Source organism: Pseudocercospora fijiensis (assembly GCF_000340215.1).
Source record: "Pseudocercospora fijiensis CIRAD86 unplaced genomic scaffold MYCFIscaffold_1, whole genome shotgun sequence".
Lineage (NCBI taxonomy): Eukaryota > Fungi > Ascomycota > Dothideomycetes > Mycosphaerellales > Mycosphaerellaceae > Pseudocercospora > Pseudocercospora fijiensis.
The window spans coordinates 9,924,724-9,948,294 of NW_006921532.1; the positions used below are offsets into that span (position 1 = coordinate 9,924,724).

Here is a 23,571-nt window from a genome sequence, read left to right on the forward strand (position 1 = left end):
AAGCGACGTAAGCGACGCTGTCGCTCTCGACCGCTCCTATCGCTCTTAGTAAGATAGAGCGATAGCTTAGCCTACTAGTCTTAGCGTCGCTCTAAGATTATATAAGGACTCTAACTAATTAGATCCGTAATACTATCCCCCTCCTTAAGCGGAATAGTCCCTTATTCCGGAACTTTCTAATTCTAACTTCTTTGTTATACTAAAGTTATCGAAGGACTTGTCTTCTCGCTAGCGTAAGGAAAATATCGCGAATAATATCCTCGCCGACTGTCTCGAAATACCGATCCGCTACTTTTATTACGAATAGGCCGGTAAATCCTATAAGGTCGATCTTCGTTCTAGTCGCTACTCCGAGTGCGCCCTATACGGCTAGTCCTACAATATATAAGTTACTCGTATAGAGTATAAAAAAATCCGGAAGGCGCGCCTAAAGATAGCTAAAGATCTTAAGGCGGCCGAAGAGGAGGAGGACCTCCTTACGCGGAAGCTTTTCGAGTATCGCGCAAAGGTCCGCCGCTTACGTAAGTCGCTACGTATAAAAGAAGATCGGGAGGTATAGGCTCTTAAGGTAGAGGAAGCCTCTATTTAATAGGCGGAGGAGCTCGAAAGAGAGTTAGGCTCTTCGCCTATAGAGCCGATATTATTCTCGTTGCCTACTAACGAGCCGTTTCCCTTAGATAGCCGATTATAGATGTCGCCTTATAACTAGAGTCGTCTAGATAGGACATCCTAGCCTATCTCTAAAATTCCTAGTAGGAGCGCCGAGAATCTAGTATCCTAAAGGTATATATTTCTAGTGTTTCCTATCTATTTTATCTTCTAGCTAGTTAGTCTAGTAGTATAATTCTTAGCTATAAAAGACATAGTTGCTAGGTACGCTATTAGAGTCCCCGCTCCTCGAGCTATACTACCCTAGGTCGTTAAGAACTCTAAGGCGCTATAATCGATAGGGTCTAAGAGGTCGTAGGTTTAATTCCTATACTAGTTATTTCCTTTTTGTCTAGTTTTAGTATTTTTTGATTATCTGCTAACAGTTCTATAGGTTTCCTTTTAGTTCCTAAGTGTTTTCTAAATGTAGGTATCCTTTCTATTTAATAAGGTATTTCTAACCTTGCTAGTCTAGGATCTTCTCGACTTTAAACTCGTTTTCTTCCTTAGGTTAGAAGTGAAATGTTTCTTAGTACGGTGTTTCGGCGTCTATAGGTTCTAGTATAGAGATATAGAACACTAGATAGATTTTTGCGTCGTCCGGTAGTTTAAGTCGGTAATTAACTAGTCCTTTAGGCTTATTAATCAAAAATGGCCCGACTTTAACGTAGTCTAGTTTCTTAGTCGATCTCCGGGTTCTTAGATTCTTTATTAGGAGGTAGACCTTATCCCCCTTTTTTAGCTAAGGTGCTATTTTTCGTTTAGCATTATACGTTCCCGTAATCTTTTCTTAAGACTCGGCAATTGCCTTCTATAATTCTTTATATACCTGCTTTAAGTCTTCCGAAGCGACTATCGCTTTATCCGTATATAGATGCTTTAAATACTGTTCCCCGAATAGCTACGGATGTTTCCTAAAATTAGCGAAGAATAGTGTTTCTTTCGTAGTCTTAGATTGCTAATTGTTTAGTACAAGTTGTACTATAGGCAATAGCGATGCCTAATTGGTTTGTACGTAGTTAACGTAGTATCGTAAGTATACCTCTAAGGCCTAATTCTTGATTTCCGTTTAGCCGTCTATCTATAGATAGTATGCCGTTAATAGCTTATACTTAATTCTAAGTGTCGCTGTAAGCGTCTTCTAGTAGTTTAACGTAAAGAGCTTGTCTCTATCCGTAATGTAGGTCCTTAGGAATCCGTAGTATCGTATAAGTCTATCTAGTATAAGGTATCCGAGTTGCTCTGCTGTACTTGCTTCGTTAGTAGGAATGAAGTATATATATTTCGTAAGCCTATCGACTATAACAAGTATTATGTCGTAGCTATATCCTATAACTAGATCCTTAGATTTTAGTAGTTTCGTAATAAAGTCTATTATAACTTCGTCCTATAGTTTATCTAGTAGCGTCGTAAATTAGATATGTCTATATTTAGCGTATCTATTAGCCTTGTTACGCTAACATTGTAGACATTTCTTAATATAATCTAGAACTCGTTATTGTATACGTAGGAATCCGAAGCTTCGCTTAACTAGCTCTATTGTTTTTGAAACTCTAGGGTGTCTATTTTCTAGTCCGTCGTAGTATTGTCGTATATACTCTATAACTCGTTCCTTAGGTACTTAGTATTTCCTATGCTCGATTAGGAACTGTTCTTCTATATCCTAAAGAATTCGCATAATATAGTTAAATTCCTTTGTGTTAGTACTAAGGCTTCCGTCTTAGTTTGCCTTTAATATCTGTTGCTACACTAGTTCGTAACCTTCTATATAGTCGCTACGGCGGCTTAGTGCGTCGGCTCGTCCGTTCTCGCGTCCTAGGGTATAGCGGATTTCGAACTTGTACTATCCTAGTAGCTCCGACTAGCGGGCCTGTCTTCGGGTTAGTACTTTAGTCGTAGTAAAGTAAGTCAGATTCTTATAATTAGAAAGAATCGTAAGACTTAGTGCTCCTTCCGCGTATACTCGCTAGTGCTATAGTAATACAACTATTGTAAGTAGCTCCTTATTATAGATATCGTAGTTCTATTCCGCGGGTAACATCTTTCTCGAGTAATAGGCTACCGGGTATTGTTTCCCGTTATACTCTTACGTAAGGTATGCTCCTATAGCCCTATCTAACGCGTCTGTTTCTATCTAGACCGCCTTATTCCTATCGAATAATCGTAGCGTTAGTGTAGAAGCGTATTGCTCCTTTAGTTGCCTAAACGCTATATCTTCCTTCGTGCTCTAGTTCTATTTCTTGTCTTTCTTTATAAGCTCCGTAAGGGGTGCCGCTATCTTAGAGTAGCCCTCGATGAATTTCCTATTATAGTTAGCTAATCCTAGGAATAATTGTACGTCTTTAATATATATAGGCGTTAGCTATTCCTATATTAACTTGGTTTTTTCTAGATCGATCCTAATTCCTATAGTGCTAATAATAAATCCTAGGAACTTAACTTCCTTCTTATAGAATTCGTATTTCTTAGGTATAGTCTTAAATCCTACTTAAGTAAATCGTTCGAAGACGTCCTATACTATTCGTATATAGTCCGCGAGAGCTCCCTTAGTATAGACTAAGATATCGTCTATATATGCGATAACGTATATATCTAGAAGGTCTCGGAGGACTTCGTTTATAAGGTCTTAACATAACGCTAGGGCATTTATAAGTCCTATAGGTATAACTAAGAATTCGTAAAGCCTATATCTTATTCGGAATACTATTATCTATTCGTATCTAGCTACTATACGTATTGCGTAAAACGTATCGCGTAGGTTAATCTTCGTATACTAGTCTAATCTAGTTAATCGGTCTTGCATTTCTTCGATGTTCGGTAACGGGTACCGATTTGTAATCGTAATGTCGTTAAGTCGTCTAAAATCGACTACTAGCCGTCCTTCGTCTAATCTGGCTTTCGGAACGAACATTACTAGTAAGGCTGCCGAGGATATCGACTTCCGTATCTAGCCTTTTTCTAGTTTCTCTTTTAGCTACTTGTCTAGGGTTTTGAGCTCTTTCTTAGACATTACGTATAAGGGTCCCTATAGAGGCTCTTTCCTAGGCTATAGGTATATCTTATAATCCTATAGTTAGTGTTTAGGTAAGGCTGCCTTGCCTCTCTCCTCTTTAAAGAGTCGCTTCTACTTAGTATACTCTTTAGGAATGTCTAGGTCCGAGATTCTAGTTTTATTCTTCGATAGCGTATAACTCCTATCCTTCCCGTAATTATTATTATAACTCTCCTAACCTAACGGTAGTGTCGATCCGGGTTGAATACGGTTCTCCGTAATTCCTATCGACGTAAACGTCTTACGAGTCGCTCTACGTTTATTAATCTTATCTGCCTACGAACGCTACCGCTATATAGGTTGAATGCCGATTATATAGTCGCATTCCTTAAATGTAAGTACCCCTCTTCTCTAGTCTACGACTAGGTTATACTTTCTTAACTAAGGTATACCTAATACGATATTATAACTAGCTATATTAGTAATATCTAAGACAATTTCCTCGTAGTGCTATTAGATAGCTAGTAGTAATAGTATCGTTTCTCGTTCTATACTAGGTAGCGGTAACCTATCTACTGCTATAAGTTTATACGCTCCTTCTCTTCTACTTCGGGTTACGATCCCTCGGCTTTTAACGAATAATTCGGAGGCAAAGTTCCCGCTCGCTCCGGAATCTATTAATATACTCGTCGGGTACCCGTTAACGATAACTTTTATACGGAAGACTGCTATTAATACTTAAGCGCTTTCGGTATTAAGGAACTCTCTTAGAACGCTCTAATCTAGAGAGTTAGTCCGTTTCCCGACTGATTAGTAGCCTAACGTTATTCTAACTAGTTACGGATCCGTAGTCCTACCGTTCGTGCTTCTTCGGTATATAATTTTTCTTCGAGAGTGTCGTTATATATATCCCGTCCTTACGCTACTATAGCCTTTCGGTATTGCTAATTTAATCGCTAGACCGTCTAACGTATCTCTTAAGTAATAATCGTCCTCTCGTCGGGTAGGACGTATCCGTAGGGCGTAATTATACTTCCTATCGGTACTCGCTCCGTAATAAAGTTATAGTACGCATAGTCTATAGGTATCCGGGGGTAATTCTAGAATTTTGCCCGTAAGCTTATCTAGAAATAATCAAATTAGATAGGATCGACCTTCCGTTACCCGTTAACCTTTAGAAACATTTCCTCGTATTTGCGTACTAGATATAAGGCAATCGTTCGCGCTACTATAGGTATATCTATTATAAACGTAAGGATCGTATCGTCGTTAATCCTAAATTCGTCTTTACTTTCCTTATTCGTAGTTTCTTCCTTGGTATCTAGACTTCCTTCTAAATCTTCTTGCTATTCCTCCTCTTACTAAGGGGACTCCGGTACTTCTAGGATATCTCCTAACTCTTCCCTAGGAGGGAATAAAGCTTCCGGATCTCGGTTTTCTTTATCGTCGGTATCTAAGCAAGATTTATTAATCGTTTCTTCTTCTAACTAGGATTTCGTATCTTCTCATACAAGTCGCCTAATCTAAGGGAAGAATCCTACTTCTATTTTAGTAGAATAATAGATTTAGCATTAGTCGTCGTAATAGAATCTCTAGTAAAGGGTTCTATATATAGGTTCTCGTCGTCGTACTATTATACAGATTTGTCGTAGCTCTTTCTTTACGACCTCTACGTAGGTCCTCGGCGCGTTATTAATAGAGTATAGCTCTACTATTATTTAGTAGCCTTCTCTACCCGAGTCCTTTCGTTATATTATATTAAACTGTTCGCGTCGCACTATATTCTTACCGCGGTAGTTCCGTGCTATATAGCCTTCCTTACTATACGTATAGCAAGTTAATCTTCCTACTTTCTTAGGCGAACTCTTGCCTTTTCTTCCTTTAAATACTCGACCCTTCTAGGTAGCGTCTAGCTCTATTAGTTACGCTCTATAGTAGTTGTTCCCCTTTAGTTTATTATAGGTACTATAGTTTCGTCTATTATCGTATCTAGGAGTATAACTAGCTTTTCTAGAAGTCTTAGAATCGTAGCGTCGTTCTAAAGCTCGTTCGTAGAGCCTATCGTCGAGATCGATCGTAACCTTAACTAATATTCCTATATTATCTATTTTTCTACCGTCGCGTATAAGCTCGTCCTTAACGTTATCCTTAAGACCTCGCCGATATATTATTATAAGAGCTTCGTCGTCCTAATCCGTAAGTTAGACGTATTCCTAAAATTTAGCGGTGTAATCGGTATATAACCCCTTCTAAGTTAAGTGTTAGATAACCCTAACTGCGGTAGCAACCTCGTTAGAAGATCTAAACACCTTCTTTATCGCACGCTTAAGATGTTCGTAGCTTACGAAGATTCTATCCGAATTGTCGGTCCCGTTGCTATCTAGATAGGTCCTAAGAAATGGTTTAACCTAATACTAAGCCCTACCTCGTATAAACGTCGTTGCGAAGACTAGCTTTAAGTTGTCTTAAACCTAGTTAAATATAAAATATATATCTATCTAGCTAACCTAGGTATCGAACTTATCTCGGTCGCCGTAATAAAAGTCTAGCTTTCTAATCTTAAGGGAATCGTTTCCGGTATAGGTTCCTAGTGCATTGCTAATACTAGAGGTAGTACGTCGAGTACTACCTATCTCGCTAGGGGCGGGAGTTCCCCTTCCGACTTATAATAAGGCACTTATCCTAAGGGCGTTTAAAGTATTACGGTTACTCGCGACAGATCGCTAGGTAACTTCTTATTATATATAAGCCGAGGCTTCTTTAGAGAGGCTAATATAAGCGGGAGGCAGAGATAGAATAATTAGTATAAAGGTAATTCTAATTAGTAAGTAGGTAATATAAGTTAAACGCCTCGAGCTATAAGGGCATTCCGGCGTTCCTAAATATAAAGGAGACATCTTGTCCGTAGTTGTAAGCGACGTAAGCGACGCTATCGCTCTCGACCGCTTCTATCGCTCTTAGTAAGATAGAGCGACAGCTTAGCCTACTAGTCTTAGCGTCGCTCTAAGATTATATAAGGACTCTAACTAATTAGATCCGTAATACTAAGCAGTTAGGGAATTGAACCGTAAACGAAAGGATGAAATTTATACCTAAGGAGTGCAGTTTCTAAACTAAACTATAATGCCTTGTATATGTATATATGCTTTTAATTAGTTAGTGCCCTTAGCTAATTGTCTATAGATTTGAGGTTATATAAGTACCTTTATACAACTACGTAGCCTAAGTAGGATTCGAAAATTCTATAAGTACTAAGGACTAAAAATGCCGGCTACGCTACCGGCTACACTGCTAAGTCTTACAAAGGGCTTGCTTAAAGCTACGTATACATTCGTACACTTCTTAAAAACCGATAAATTATATAGTTCGAACTAGCTACTTATATAGTTACTTAGCAAACCAACCCAAACTAAACTAGAGTTTCGGCTTAGTAAACTAAAACAAACTAACCCGAACTACTGCGGGGTCTAGGAAAAAAGTGCGTTACGAAGGTATACGAAAGCGCGCAGGGAGCGAAGGTATTACGGAGATAGTAGATATAGAGCGTAGAGATATAGGTATCGATACCAAGGTTAAATATAGCGAGAGAGGTAGTATCGCGATATCGCTAGGCAATAGAGTAAGCGTCGCGCAAGCCTATATTATAGTAACGTTAGAGCAAGGAAAGAAGGCAGGTACGGCTAAAAAAGGTAGGTATAGCAAACTTTGAAATATAGCCGGTATATATAGCCGGTATAGTAATAGGCGAAAGCCTTCTTTTAATAAATAGCCGGCGTAATAATAGTATCCTACTATAGTATAGATATTCTTTAGTAATGCCCTTACTAGCTATAGTAATCTTATAAGTAACCTAGGCCTATTACTAGGAAATATAAGAAATATTAGGTAGGCTATACTAAACAAGCTAGTTATTTAGTAGGAAAAGGCCTACTACCGTCTCTATATGCCGGCTACGAGTGCCGGCTATTGCTCTAAATTTAACTCTGCCCTATCTCGGAGGCTAAGGTACCGAGCGGAAACCCTATAGCTTATATTTACTTAGTTGTCGCGGAGCGCTTATAGGTAAGGTATTAGAAAAGAGTATAAAAAGTACGAGAAGAGTATCCTAGAATATAGGTCGTAAGTAAATAAGAGTAGCACGCCTAGTTATTTATATAGTACGTTACTCTATACGACTAAGAGCCTATATTATCTCGTACTTCGCTTATAAGACCTCGACTCTACTAATATACTATTAATCTCCTGCTCGGTCGCTATCTTAATTCTTCTTCGAGTTGCCGGACTTAGTACGCATCTGTCGCTATATAATAGCGCTACGTATTATAGAGAATTAACTCCGCCGTATCTCGAAGACTAAGGTACCGAGCGGAAATCCTATAGCTTATATTTACTCGGTGTTAGGACTAAAGAGGTTATACGTAATTGGTATGTAACTAGGCTCGAGTGAAGTTAGGGTCTTAATGCCTTAGGCAGGGCTTAGCGCTTAGTAATAGGCTAACTCTCCTGCCTTCCTCCCCCTCCTCCTAGATCCTTATTAAATACTACTTGTACCTACTACTACCCTATCTACCTGCTAATATAACCCTTCTTATATAGTATTCGATCTACCCTTTAAGGGCAGCAGCTAGATAGTCCTTATTTTAAGCTTTTAGCGGTATAGCCCCGAAAACCGTTAATCTAACTATATTACGCCCGAAGAACGGGACCTACACGTACTATTCTATTAAAAACAACCGTACTAATTATTAAGCAAGGCCTTCTATACGGCCTATTATACTAAGTCAATTGTACTAAGCCGATACCTACTAGTTCCGCTATATCCGTATCTTAGGGGCCTATAATATATTATTAGTATTACCCCTTATAATAGCCGGCTTATTACGAAGCAATAACAACCGCGGCGCCGCTAGCAGCGCTAGCAATAACAACGCTAGTAGCACATTGCCTACTAAAGTGCCTCCTACTAAAGTGCCTACTAGAGGGCCTACTAAAGAACCTATAATTAAAGGGGATAACCTATCGTTGCCCGTTAGCGACATTCTTAGCAATATTGTTAACCGTCGATATAGCTAACTAGCCTTTACCCCCTAGCTAGTAGCGAGACTTTAAGAAGCTACCTAAAACAGGCTCGCTACTTTACGCTAAGAATAATAGCTAAAGGATAATCTCCTCGAGATTCGCCGCCTATAGGAAGCCCTAACAACCACTGCTAAACTAGGACTAGTAGCAGGACCTTCCGTATAGAAGAAGGATGCTAAACTTAAGGATTGTACTATATTCGATAGCTCTAGTCGGAAGCAATATAATAACTATATTCGCGACTGTAAGCTTAACTAGCGTAACGCACTAAGAGCGCTACTAGATAACTATTCCTTAGTCGTATACGCTATATAGTACATTAATAGCGACCTAAAACGCACTTAGGATAATTATTTCGACTCCCTTAGTAACTAGACTACTGTTTAGTAGAAAACCTATAAGACTATTATACTAGACACCCTTAGAAACCCTATACTAAGGCAATAATACGCTTAGGACTAGTACCTTCGAGCTAAAAAAAAGACTAATTAATCGGCTCGCTTATTCGAGGCCTATTTAAAGACCCTTAAAGATAACCTTCCGGCTAAGACTAATTCTATATAGATCTCGGAAATACGCCTAAAGCTTAGATAGGAGCTTGTCCTCAAATTAGACCGTCGCCGTATATTTAAACAAGCTAACCTAATACGCATTTAATTTATAGTCGAAGTAGAAACAGCTAAACGAGCTGTTTAGCTCTAATAACGACTAGAATCGAGGATCCGACTAGCTAGTACTAACTATAGTAACCGTAGTACCTACGGAGGAAACTAAGGTTCCTACTAAGACAATAACGCTAATAATAGGAATAGTAACAACGACCGTAGAAGAGGCCGTAGCTAACGGCTATATAGAGGAGGCCGTAATAGGGGCCGTAGAAGGGGCTCGTATCCCTATAGTACTAGCCGCTCTACTAATAATAACAATAGCAGCTATAGCAATCTCCCTACTAGATTGAAATGCTTTAATTATAATAGTACTAGCTATCTACTAGGCTAATACGACAAACCTAAGGACTAGGCCCGAATTAACCGTACTACCGCCGAGCACCGAAAGCACCTCTCGGTAGCTAACGCTACCCCTATAGGCTAGCCCTTATCGGGGTAGGTCCTCCTCAGGAAAGCGGCTACCCTAGACCTAGGTATAGGAGGCAATTACTACTAAAGGTAGAAACTACCGCTACCGTCTCCTCGGTATACTAATAGGATCGCCGATAAGGCGCTCGCGCGTCGGTAGGATATAGTACGGAAGGGTAGTAAATCGAATAGGTACCGTTATAACGGATAGGAGTTAAATCGTAGTAATCGGCGGAAGATCGGTAGGACCCGTAGCTAATCGCGTCGATTCTCGTCGTAGCTATAACGACTAGGGTCGATTCGGGTAGAGGACTAGTAGTTAGTATAGAAGCTAACCAAGTATTAAGCGAAGCTACTAAGTTGCTAGGTATACGGTTATAGTATAAAGGTATCGTAACGGTTATACGGTATAAAAGTTAATATATTCTCTAAGGTACCGCGAGGTAAGCTATTTATATAATAGTCCTACTATTAGTAGCAATAGCGACCGTAGCGGTTAATAGTAACCGCTGCCTACTATCGTATATACAATAGTATTATATCGTAATACGAACCTTAACTATTGCACTTATAATAGCCTTTACCTATAGAAACTAGACAAACTATATTTTTAAAAAAATAAGATTAATTAATAATTAAAGGCTACTAAACCTAGCTAATTAGGGCTAGCGAAACTACGAATAATAATAGCCCTCGTAATAACAAGAATAATCCCTCGGAAGTAGACATTTCTAGGTCTTTTAAGAGTAGACGCAAAGAACTCGAATAATATTACTTAGAATAGAGGTAGTACTATAATACCTTGTACGCCTACCTATTATAGTAAGGAAGACACGCTCGTATTATAATTAGTCGATAGTCCTTAATTCTTATAGATATATATTACTTTATTATATATAAGGATAGCGTAGTTAGAGTTAAGTAGTATATTGCGCTTAGAAGGTAAGGTTTAATATAGTTATATAATTAGGTAGTTAAGTGTTTAATTTAGCGTAGCTAAGCAGCTTATTAGATTTGCTAAGTTAGTAGTAATAGAGGTTAGGATTAGAATATAGAAAGGCTATAGGGGCGCGGCCTTTAGAAGGGAAGCGTATATTAGGGCTAAAGAGGCTATACGTAATTAGTATATAACTAGGCTAAGTAAAGCTAGGGTCTCGATACCTTAGGTAGGGCTTAGCGCTTAGTATTAGGCTAACTCTTCTACCTTCCTCCCTCTTCTTTTAGATCCTTATCGAATACTACTTATATCTACTACTACTCTATCTACCTACTAATATAATCCCTATTATAATAAACGATTTAATAATCCTACTTATATATCTATAAGTTAGTAGATTTTAGGAATTCCGAATACTTAGATATTCTATCCTACGTTCCGACTAGAAATTCCTATTATTATAGAAGATATATATAACCTTAGAGATCCGCTTAGTCTTAGATCTAATAGTTCTAATCCTAGCTACTAGCTACTATTATAGATCGAGAAGGGAGTGCGCAAAGCAGTCTATAACTGTGAATATTTCAATCTGGAATAGTCTGGCCTGCTGTATCGCTTACTATAATCAAGTCGTATTAGCAGAGACAAGGGCTGCGAGCTCCTCGCATTGGCGTGCGATATCGCTCCGTAACAGCCTCGCTAACACCGTCGCACTGACTACTGACTGACTGACACATTCGGGGAGAGTCGCTGAACAAAAGCACAGCCTTCCTTCGACCTTTGATCATGGTCCGCCAACTGTAATGTCTGCTCTTTTGTGAACACCCGACGACTGCAGCCCTCGCAAGCCTGCGACTTCCACCTTGAATAGAATTCTATACACGCTGTCTTCACAACGAGGCTCTTGGGAGCATCTACAAGCTGCTGCATGACAGCCATCGACGGAATCCAGAGCCTCATTACCCACTCAACCCATTGCGAAGCTCTACTTTGATCGAGGCCTCCTGAAAGCGACCGCCAGGGCGAAAGCCTGTACACAACGATGTTGCGATCGGCGTCGCGTGCTCTGCGCCAACAGAGGCTTCTGATTGCTAGCATTGCACCTCGCATGATGGCTGGAACAAGTAAGGTGCACACCTTCTCCGCCGTGCAGCCTCCGTTACTAGGAACACAGCCCACAGACGCATTCCAGCTGGCAAAAGAGTCGGAGAAGCCAGATCTCGAGCAGCAGATATTTGACACACAAGTGAAGCAGGTGAAAGAGTGGTGGGCAAGTCCAAGGTACAAGGGCATCAAGCGACCTTACACGCCCGAAGATGTTGTGAGCAAGCGTGGCACATTGCAACAGGTCTACCCCTCCAGCTTGATGGCGAGGAAGCTCTTTAACCTGCTAGAAGAGCGTGCTGCGGAGGGAAAGCCAGTCCACACAATGGGCGCCATCGATCCAATCCAGATGACGCAGCAGGCACAGCACCAGGAAGTGCTTTATGTCTCGGGCTGGGCATGTTCTTCTGTCCTCACGACTACGAATGAAGTCAGTCCTGACTTTGGCGACTATCCGTACAACACCGTGCCCAACCAAGTACAGCGACTATTCAAAGCCCAACAGCTGCACGATCGACGGCATTACGATGCAAGACTTTCGATGACTCTCGAGCAAAGAAAGCAAACGCCCTATGTGGATTACCTTCGACCAATCATTGCAGATGGTGATACCGGTCATGGCGGTCTCAGCGCGGTCCTCAAGCTTGCGAAGCTCTTCGCCGAGAATGGTGCAGCTGCGGTGCACTTCGAGGATCAGCTTCATGGCGGTAAGAAGTGCGGTCACTTGGCTGGCAAAGTCCTCGTGCCCGTGGGCGACCACATCAACAGGCTAGTAGCGGCGAGATACCAATGGGACCTGATGGGTTCTGAGAATCTGGTAATTGCTCGGACTGATAGCGAGAGTGGCAAGCTGCTTTCGTCCGCGATCGATGCTAGAGACCACGAGTTCATCTTGGGCGCGACTGACGATGTCGAACCTCTGGCAGAGACACTCCAGATCATGGAGACCGAAGGCGCCTCAGGTCCCGAGATTGACGCTTTTGAGGCGCAGTGGGTCAAAAAGCACAACCTCGTCACGTTCGATGAAGCCGCGGAGGCGCACATCAAATCGCAAGGAAGGGACGCGCAAGCATATCTGAAGCAGACCCGCGACAACAGGAATATGCCGCTGCACAAGCGACGACAAGCTGCGGCTCAAGTGGCAGGGTCACCTGTGACATTCAGCTGGGACACGCCACGAACACGAGAAGGTTTCTACCATTACAGAGCCGGCATTCCCGCGGCCGTCAAGCGTGCGATCGAGTTTGGACCATACGCAGATCTTCTCTGGCTGGAAACAAAGGACCCAAGCGTGAAAGAGGCTGCAAGCTTTGCGAGGCAGATCCGCGAAGTCCATGCCGGCAAGAAGCTGGTATACAACTTATCGCCCAGCTTCAATTGGTCCGCACATGGCTTCAGTGACCAAGACCTGAAGAACTTCATCTGGGATCTCGCCGGACACGGCTTCACTCTGCAGCTCATATCTTTGGCGGGTCTACACAGCACTGCCACGATCTCGCACGAGCTGGCGAAGGCTTACAGGACCGAGGGCATGAAGGCATATGTAGAGATTGTGCAGAGGAGAGAGAAGGAGGTGGGCACTGATGTTCTCACGCATCAGAAGTGGTCCGGCGCGACGTATCTGGATGGCATTATCGGGGCCATACAGGCTGGCAGCAGCGGGAGCAGGAGCATGGGCGAAGGGAATACCGAAGGGCAGTTCTAGAAGTACATGTAGTATGAACAATTGTACAGATTTTGGAACTGGTAGTATGAGAATGGATGTGAATGCGGCGCCAAGCATTCGGGCAGCGTTCCGTGGCCCGTCAGCGCCGGCGCCGGCTCCTCGCTCGTGAGTCGACTTATCGGAGGCTCGTGTGAAGTTAATCTGCCGTCGTTTAGTCGTGATGCAACGGCACTCCCTCCCTCACCACCACGCACGTCGACTTCACGGCGACGCCTTTCCTCCCACTCGCGCTGTTTCCTGCATTGCCTCGCCTCGCCCCGCCTCGCCCCTCCGTCTTTCATGACTCGACTCATGGGGCTCACGGAGGAGAAGAATGGTTAAGGCTCAGCCAGCGACAGCGTCTCCAGCATCACACGCCAGGTACGACTCTCTCTCGCCTGCCTCCGCCAGACCACGTCAGCCCAGCGCACCTTCACTTCTCCCACCTCGCGCAGCTGCAGCACTCACTTGACGCGCACTCCGACGCGTCGCTCCTGCTGCGCTGCGTCAACCAGCACCAGCGCAGGACAGTGCGCCGCGGCTTGTGCGAGCTGCCTCTGCTCTGCCTCCCTCCCCCCCACCTCGTCCCAGCACCACTGCCTCAGTCTCGCCATCGACACCACCATTTTTCCTCCCCTCCCTCATTGACTCTGATGCCTCCAAGTCAGCGAATTACGCGTTCCGCGACCGCGAGGCAGAACGCCGATCCCGACACCAGCACCGCCAACCCAGCAAATACTGCCGCCGCACCGCAGTCGCCAGCCACGACTGCCACACGCTCGCCGCCCATTCGCGATACTCCCGCCCTCCGAAAGCGCAAGCTCGCCAACACCGATCCCCCGCCACCCACTGCTCGCGAGCCACGCAACCCCAAACGTGCTCGCGCCAACGACACCGGCGACAACAGCTTTCCTGCCAGTGCGGACGCCGAGAGCGGCCAGACCGCTGCGGCACCCAAGCGAAGCAAGAGAGCGGCCACTGCTGCTATGTCCAGTGCTGGGTGCGCTCACCCACCCCAGTCCCGTGTGCGAGCAAGAGCTGACAGAGACAGACCGACCAGCGGGTCCTCGGGCGAGACGTCGCCGGAGCAAATTCCTCGTGACTCTTCTCGCCGCAAATCGAGCCGCCGCAAGTCCAAAGAAGGTGAGGTGGACCTCTTCGGCGGCCGGCGTGCACCCACTGACCCGACCGCAGATCCTCTGGTCTCGAGCTCAGCAGCACCGAGTCGAAAGTCGCGCAAGAGCTCGCGGAAAGAACACGGCCAAGATGTGGTCATGAAGGATGTGGACGAGAAGAGAGAGCAGCCAGATCAGGATCCGAATGAGGACGAACAGTCTCGTCAGGATGCTGGACTTGGGGCAGACGGCAGTGATGATGCTGCACCACCACCACAGCGGGGCTTTGGCCAAGATGAACTGGACGCCATGGATCGTGGTGAGGACCCATTTGCAACTGGCTACCTTTCCCGATTTGGCGGTCACGCTGGACTGTCAAACAGTCTGAGAGCTCTATCTGGCATTGTCTCGGGCCAGAACAGTCGGCTCCGCGGCCTGCTCGAGCAGTTGCGTGCCAAGGACGATCCATCATTACAGCTCATTGCCCTGCAAGAACTTTCTGAGATTCTTCTGGTCAGCAATGAGGATAACCTCGCTGGACATTTCGCTCCCGATCAATATGTCAAAGAGCTGGTATCACTGATGCAACCGAACGAGTTCACTGGTGAGGAGAATCCAGAGGTCATGCTGCTCGCTTGCCGGTGCATCGCGAACATGATGGAAGCTCTTCCGGCAGCAACGGCCAGTGTCGTTTACGGTGGAGCAGTGCCGGTCCTGTGTCAGAAACTGCTTGAAATCAACTTCATCGATGTCGCTGAGCAGGCACTCAGCACCTTGGAGAAGATTTCAATCGAGTTTCCATCCTCAATCGTTCGAGAGGGGGGCCTCACGGCATGCTTGACATATCTGGACTTCTTCGCCACTAGCACGCAGAGAACCGCTGTCACCACCGCTGCGAATTGCTGTCGTAACATTCCGGAGGAGTCATTTCCGACAGTACGCGGTGTAATGCCGATACTCCTCAACACGCTTTCAAGCAGCGACCAGCGGGTTGTGGAACAAGCTTCGCTCTGTGTGTCTAGGGTCATCGACAGCTTCAAGTATCATGACAGCAAGCTGGAGGAGCTCGTGAGCCCAGAGCTGCTCAAGGCAGTCCTGCGACTCTTACTGCCAGGCACTACCAACATGATTGGGCCAAACATTCATACTCAGTTCTTGCGAGTCCTCTCGATCACTGCTCGTGCAAGCCCACGGCTTTCTGCGGAGCTCCTCAAGATGAATGTAGTGGATACACTCTACCAAATCCTAACAGGAGTGTCGCCACCCACAGGCACAGACGAGATTGCTGCCAAGATCGACAAGAATGTTATTATGCAAGCCATCATCCGAACTCCTCGCGAGCAGATTTTTGAGACTTTGAATGTCATCTGCGAGCTTTTGCCAACAGTATCCCAAGGCAGTCTCATGTTCCTCGACGATCTGCAGGACGCCGGGTACACCGGGCCAGACAATGCATCCATGTCAACTCGCTCAAAGACAGCTCCTAACGACAAGAGAGTCGAACTCTTGAAGCAGTGCCCGGACGAAGTCAAGAGATTCGCCATCATCTTGTTCCCAACTTTGATGCACGCATACACCAGTACCGTCAATCTTTCCGTGCGGCAGAAAGTGCTTACTGCTCAGCTCAAAATGCTCTCCAACCTGGAAGCCGAAATACTCAAGGAGGCTCTCAGGGGTGTTACTTATGCATCTCATCTGGCATCGATCTTGTCGCAACAGGACAACACTTCGCTTGTCACATTTGCGCTCCAGGCCGCCGAGCTGCTATTGAAGCGGCTGGAGTCCCTTTATCGACCGCAATTCTACCGTGAAGGTGTCATGGCCGAGATCAAGAAACTTGCTGATCGACCACTCAAGACACTAGGAGCGTCAGAAAAGCACTCCTCTCTTGGAACAGCTGCCATCATCCCAGACGAGGGTCATGACGACCACGAGGAAAATCACAATGAAGAGGATGAGCCGATCGAAGTTGACATGGAAGACGGAGGTTCAGAAGACCACGATCATCATGATGAGCCACGTGAAGCCGAACACGACGAAGAAGACATTGACGAACACGAGAAGCCCAGACAGGGCCGCGTCGAGGACGAGGATGATGATGACGATGAAGATGACGCTGATAACGACCAAGAGCGCTCTATCGACTCTGACTTGGCTGCATCTCGACCGGCACAACACATTCTGGATCTACAGGACGTCACCACTTTGCGAGCCAGGCGATTCCTTGAGACCCATGGCGAAGCAGCTAGCGAGCAAATGCAATCGCGGGCAACCGAAGTGTTGGACGATATCAAGGCACTTGCAGATCAGCTGAGAGCATGCTATTCAGGCGCTGCCGCTGGAAGTGGAACGGAAATTTTCACACGCCTCGCCAAATACTTCGATGGTGATACCGTTCAGAGCATCACGAGCTATGAATTGATGACCTCTGGCATAGTAGACGTCCTTCTCGACCTATTCACAGCCGCCAACGAGGAGGCGGCAACCGCCGCACGCTCCGATTTCCTCGAGGTCTTCATGGCAACACAGCAGGCAATTGTCATCACTAGGGACGCCAAATCTCCGTCCACGGCATTCAGTGTCCTCACGCACAAGCTTCAGGAACTGCTCAGCCGTGCCGAGCATTTCGAGGTGATTACGGTGCACCACAATGCATTTGAGAGCAATAGAGGCAGCGCAGCTTCTATGTTGGCTAAGCAGCTTCGTCTGAAGCTTGTAGCCGACGATGACTCAGGCATCCCGCGTCCTTATCGAAACATCATGGTCTCTATCCATGCAATTGCCACATTCAAGGCGCTAGATGATTACTTGAGGCCGCGCATCAGCATGGGCGATCGCCCGCGTGGTTCTCGTCGTGGAGACATGTCAAGTGCCATGGCGGCATATGCGGCAGCGATGGCTGGCCGAGGAGATCGATCAATACCACCACCGCCCACATTGCCAACGTTGGGGAGCTCAACTCTGCCTACTCGCAGCACCGGCAAGAAGATGCCGAGGACCAAGTCTTCCAAATCTGCACCAGAAACGGGAACAGAGCCTGGCAAGACTGAGGACAGTACGAGTAAATTGCGTCGGTCTTCGAGGAGACATTCTTCCCAAGCATCATCATCGATTGCCCCACCTCCTCCACAGCCCGAGAACTCTGATGAGACGTCACTGGGAGATAGGGACGCACTTCAGGAGGCCCTTGAATGCGCTGATGAAGCGCACATCTCGGATGACGATGACGACATGGATGCTGATCTGGACGCACTGGTTGATGATCTTGAAGATGGAGCCCTGGAGCGCGATGAGCCCGACCCATCGGCAGTCAATCTTGAGGTGGCGAACTCTGGCAAAGTCACTGCTCGCACAGAAGATGGTGCTCGTGTTAGCACACCTTCTCAAGGCATACCCACACCAACTAGCACAGCAGACCGCCTGTCAGCGTCTGCCCGACTTGCTGCAGCACGAGAGCTGCTGAGCACGCCTACCCTATCCACCAGGCCCATGTCCTATGCCTCTGCGGTGCAGAAGACTCCTGAGGATTGGCACATTGAGTTCAGCGTGAACAATCAGCCGATCGCTAGCGATACTACGATCTACCGTGCTTGCCATTTCAATCAAGCTCACGGCGACGAAGTCTCAGCACGTAACATTTGGTCAGCGACCCACGCCATCTCCTTCAAGAAGGTAGCAGGACCACCGCCAAGCGACCGTAGCTCAAGAACTCCGCCGCCCATGCCAGATGCAACTTCTCAGAATGGTCTCCCTCCCTCTTTGGACAACCATCCTGTAACTTCAGGCATCTTGCGATTGATGAGCATTTTACATGCCTTGAATGCCAATCTGGACGATGTCTTGGCTGAACACAAGGCTACAGTGAAACTCAACGCCGAACCACCATCCCAATTCGTCAACACGAAGTTGACGGCCAAGCTCAATCGACAGCTGGAGGAGCCGTTGATCGTGGCGAGCCAGTGCCTCCCCACATGGGCAGAGGATCTTGCCCGCCTCTATCCCTTTCTCTTTCCGTTCGAGACACGCCATCTTTTCCTGCAATCGACCTCTTTCGGATACTCTCGGCTCATGTCGCGCTGGCAGAACAGCCAGGAAGAATCATCACGCAGCCGCCATCGCGATGAACGCCCGTTCTTGGGACGAGTGCAGCGCCAAAAAGTTCGTATCTCACGGTCTCGCATGCTCGAATCTGCCATGAAGGTGATGGAGCTCTATGGCTCATCCTCGAGCATGCTGGAAGTCGAATACTTTGATGAGGTCGGCACTGGACTGGGTCCGACCTTGGAATTCTACTCCACTGTTTCCAAAGAGTTTTCCAAGAAGAAGACCAAGCTGTGGCGCGAGAATGAGTCCTTGGACAACAGCGAGTACGCATTTGGCAAGCGCGGCCTATTCCCTGCGCCAATGAGTGAAGAGATGGCACGTAAGGAGAATGGCCAGAAGGTACTAAACATGTTCAAGATGCTGGGCAAGTTTGTGGCACGATCCATGCTTGACTCGCGCATCATCGATGTGTCTTTCAACCCGACCTTCTTCCGTGTCGGTGCAAGCACCACGACGGTCACCCCATCGCTCGGCGCCGTGGCTGCGGTCGACGAAGGCCTTGCCCACTCGCTCAAGGTCCTGAGGAAGTATGCCAATGCTAAGCAGCGCATTGACGAAGATGCAACCCTCTCGCCGGATCAAAAGGCCTCCAAGGCAGAGCAAATTCGAATCAATGATGCTCATATCGAAGATCTCGGTCTGGACTTCACCCTGCCTGGTCATCCTGATATCGAACTTCTTCCATATGGGTCCACTATCAATGTCACCATCGACAACGTCGGACAGTACATCAAAAAGGTCATCGACTTTACTCTACAGTCTGGCGTGCAGAGACAGGTGGAAGCCTTCCGGACTGGTTTCTCACTCGTCTTCCCATACTCGGCACTGAGAGCGTTCACGCCGGATGAGCTCTGCATGCTTTTCGGTCACGGAGAGGAGGACTGGTCACTTGAAACGCTGATGGACTCTATCAAAGCCGATCACGGATTTAACCTGGACAGTCGCAGCGTCCGCAACCTGCTGCAAGCCATGTCAGAGTTCTCGTCTCAAGACCGGCGCGACTTCTTGCAATTTGTTACGGGCAGCCCGAAGCTGCCGATCGGAGGTATGTGTAGGCAACATGCACGCTTTATGGTCTTTGCTAATATTTCCCGCAGGCTTCAAATCGCTCACCCCAATGTTTACCGTGGTCCGCAAGAGCGCCGATGCGCCATATACCTCCGACGATTACCTACCCAGTGTCATGACATGCGTCAACTATCTGAAGATGCCAGATTACAGCTCACTTGAAGTTCTCAAGTCGAGATTCAATACAGCTTCCAAGGAAGGCCAGGGAGCTTTCCACTTATCATAGACAATCGCATTTGATGTGCTGCTTCAGCGAGCACTAGTGCGAGGCGCACGGCCGGTGCAAAAGTCGTTACGGTTCATTTTGAGTTGGAAGAATGCATAGCCCGGCGTTCGTGTTCTTTTGCCATTGGGAACTTATGAAACGCCGCCACGGCCATGGGTAATATCAACACAGGCATGATGTATGTAGCTAAATCCAGGCTCGGAAGTGTTCCTGCCTGCCAAAGACGATCGTTTTCTCAGTGGCTTTCACGACGCCTCTCAGCTTGAGCATATCTTGTTTCCGATTCCATTGCGCGACAGGCTCTCCGAGAGCACATACAGCTCGCCGTAGGAAGAATAGGAAGAATTACGGAGCGTACAGAGCGAGTGCCGAGGCATGCATGAGGCGTACGCTTAACCGCACGAGCCCCACCTATCGAGGACGGGATAGGGCAAGCAAGCACCGATGTCGTCGTCGACTACGCCGGACCTCTTCCTGTGCCTGTCTGACACGCTCTGTAAAGAATTGCTTTTCACCATCACAATGCCCGCCATCCGAGTTGCTCCCACGCGAGCCCAGCAAGCCGTGGGCCTCCTGCGCGCCATCAATTCCGGCACCAGTACATGCCCATGTCACTCCAACCCCGGTCATCACCACCATGCTCAGAAGAATCCTACCGCTGGACGCGTACGGTCGCTGGCGACCCCTGTGGGCAGTGCACACCAACAGAAAGAATATGCCTTCGAGATGGCCGCGTCCAGCATTCGATTCGGTCCCGGCTGCACCAAGGAGGTCGGCATGGACTTCAAGAACCTGCACGCCAAGAAGGTCATGGTCGTGACCGATTCTACGGTGACGAAGCTGGATGCAATGAAGCAATCGATCGAAGGCCTGGAACGTGAAGGCATTGCTTTCCACGTCTTCGACAAAGTCAAGGTTGAGCCGAAAGACTACTCTATTCGGGAGGCCATCGACTTTGCCAAGCCGTATGCACCTGATGCTTTTCTGGCTGTCGGTGGCGGCAGTGTGATCGATACTGCCAAGCTGATGAACCTGTACACCACCTGTCCCGATGCTGAATTTCTGGACTTCGTCAACGCGCCCCTTGGAGCAGGCAAGCCGATCACGTCTAAGCTTAAGCCTCTGATCGCTGTGCCAACCACTGCTGGAACGGGTTCTGAGACCACGGGCACGGCCATCTTCGATCTCGTATCGAAGAAAGCGAAGACTGGTATCGCTCATCGCAACCTTAAGCCCACCCTCGGAGTTTGTGACCCGATCAACACTCGCACCATGCCATCAGCAGTCCACGCCTCATCCGGTCTTGATGTTCTCTGCCACAGTCTTGAATCATGGACAGCCATACCTTACTACGAACGAGTTCCGAGACCAACCAATCCAATCAATAGGCCTGCCTACCAAGGTGCCAATCCAATTAGCGACATCTTCTCGCTCCAGGCCCTCAAAGATACTGTCAAATATCTTCCTCGTGCTGTTAAGGATCCGGATGACTGGGAGGCTCAATCCAAGATGCTCCTTGCTGCCACACTCGCGGGCGTAGGTTTCGGGAACGCAGGTGTCCATCTCTGCCACGGAATGTCATACCCAATTTCATCGCAGAATCCCGGCTACCAACATGCTGGCTATGAAGTGCAAACTCCGATCATTCCTCATGGAGTCTCAGTGGCGGTCAGTGCACCAGCAGTCTTCAGGTTTACCGGTGCTTCGAATCCAGAGCGACATCTCGCAGCTGCGGAAGCATTTGGTGTCGATGTTTCGAATGCGAAGAAGGACAGTGCTGGCGAGATTCTCAGTGAGGCATTGGCAGAGTTCCTCGTGAAGCTTGGCGATCAACCGAGAGGTCTCAAGGCCTTGGGCTTCAAGAATGAGCATATCGATGCGCTGGTGGAGGGCACCATGCCGCAAGCACGTGTATTGATGCTGGCACCGAATTTGGAGATGCAAGATACTTCTGCTGAAAGGGAACAGCTCCGAGGATTATTCGAAAATGCAATGGAGTACTAGGTCATTCGAGCTAGAATTGTAGTTTCGACAGAGCAAAGCAGATCTCTCAGCAATCGGATGGCGTATGGTTTCTTGTGCATCTGAGCGTCCGTTGTGTTTCCAAATGAACAGGTTCTGTGGGTTTGGACAATGTCCTGCCGCGCGCAAGCTCTGTATAGGACTGTATGGATAGCTGAGATGTCTCATTCTTCTATCGATGTCCACGAGGACCGCATCGAGCCGTCTGACCACGACTAACACATTACACCTTCATTATCATCTGATCATTATTGACAATTACAAGCCGGCCTGTCCGCACGGCCGGAATTCATATTACTGCCAGTGAATTGGCTGGGAAGCCGAGGTCAAATTCTCCAGCAAAACTGTCCCAAAAATTTTCATCGAGGTAGTTGAAAAAGTCAGTATTGAGAATTTCGTCGGGTGGCGTCGGCTGGCCCAGGTCGTCAGGCTGTCGAGATTGGCTTGCTGGGTCCGGTGCGCCTACAGATGCGTCGGGATGCTGTTCGTTAAATTTCGACTCGTACACCTGCTTCATCCACCGAATGCGTTGCGCCCACTTGCGGAATGATTCGTTGTTGACGCGAATCCCGTCCGGTGCAGACTTTGTAGATTCTTCGAACCTGACAGCAGACTCTTCGATTACTTCACAGAAGCTGACCTGTTCACCGAACACCGTGAGATCCCATCCTTCCACGTCCAGCGAAGCAAGCTTGGTCAACACTATAAATGCGTGCGCAAATTGCCCAAAGACCGAAAATGGTAACAAGTAGTATGCTGCGGATGGAATGGCAAAGTAGACATCAAGGAATGCCTTGATCGCTGCCACACATCGATACAAGTCGTCCAGGACACTGCTGAGTGATTTCGAGCGATCTTCTTGAAGCTCGATCAAGGAGAGCTCCCACATCGAAATTTCGGCAGTGAGATATTGCATCTGTAGGAAAAGATTGTCCTCTTTGCACTCATCCGTGCGACGAAGCCTTTCCAGGTCTGCTTGGTAGGCTTTGGTGTATATCTTCGCCGGTACTGTAGGGCAATCTGTCGTGTGGATGGTCTCCACTACGGTTTGTATGCGAACCATTTGCACGAGAAAGATGTCGGTGTCGTACTCTCGTGCTGCTTCCAGTGCAGCAAGGCATCCTCGCATATGTCTGGTGAATGGCATTGCATCAACCTTCTTGAAAGAAGACGATAGCATCGACGAGAGATAGAACAGCCCCACGAGTACGCGGTGCTCTTCAAGAGTGGGCGTTCGAGTAGCAATATTATTGCCGTGTACTGCCTTTGTCGTTTGCGTCTTGAAGACTCCCCAAGGCTGTGGCTGCCGGTCGATACCCATGTCGATCGTAAGAGCAATGGCCAGGTGAAGCAGATTGGTGACTTGTTGACACCAGAATACATGAGCGTGAAACCAGGCCACAAATACCATGATGGCTTGAAGAAGGTCGATGGATTTCTCTCCATTGATCATGATACGTTCGCTGATGTCTCTGATTAACTCTCTCAACAGTAT

General features: G+C 46.9%; 4 protein-coding genes across 4 annotated transcripts; all 4 read left to right on the plus strand.

The window, feature by feature from the left end:
• Nucleotides 1–1,916: 1,916 nt before the first annotated feature.
• Nucleotides 1,917–11,740, plus strand: MYCFIDRAFT_170830 (uncharacterized protein; the record flags this gene model as incomplete). The annotated part of the gene is made up of 6 exons (XM_007923838.1): nt 1,917–1,921; nt 11,331–11,341; nt 11,391–11,439; nt 11,478–11,537; nt 11,571–11,618; nt 11,644–11,740. 6 exons carry the CDS (start codon nt 1,917–1,919, stop codon nt 11,738–11,740), a joined length of 270 nt encoding a protein of 89 aa, XP_007922029.1.
• MYCFIDRAFT_48983 (uncharacterized protein) lies at nt 11,481–13,584 on the plus strand. The gene has a single exon (XM_007921868.1). The coding sequence runs from the start codon at nt 11,775–11,777 to the stop codon at nt 13,539–13,541; it is 1,767 nt and encodes a 588-aa protein (XP_007920059.1). The 5' UTR covers nt 11,481–11,774; the 3' UTR covers nt 13,542–13,584.
• A 1,189-nt stretch (nt 13,585–14,773) lies between these two features.
• MYCFIDRAFT_55795 (uncharacterized protein) lies at nt 14,774–20,273 on the plus strand. Its single transcript, XM_007921992.1, has 4 exons — nt 14,774–14,909; nt 14,952–17,711; nt 17,820–19,805; nt 19,858–20,273. The coding sequence occupies exons 1-4, from the start codon at nt 14,816–14,818 to the stop codon at nt 20,052–20,054; spliced, it is 5,037 nt and encodes a 1,678-aa protein (XP_007920183.1). The 5' UTR covers nt 14,774–14,815; the 3' UTR covers nt 20,055–20,273.
• A 269-nt stretch (nt 20,274–20,542) lies between these two features.
• MYCFIDRAFT_55798 (uncharacterized protein) lies at nt 20,543–22,109 on the plus strand. The gene has a single exon (XM_007921993.1). It carries the CDS (start codon nt 20,577–20,579, stop codon nt 22,056–22,058), a length of 1,482 nt encoding a protein of 493 aa, XP_007920184.1. The 5' UTR covers nt 20,543–20,576; the 3' UTR covers nt 22,059–22,109.
• The last annotated feature ends 1,462 nt before the right edge of the window (nt 22,110–23,571 follow it).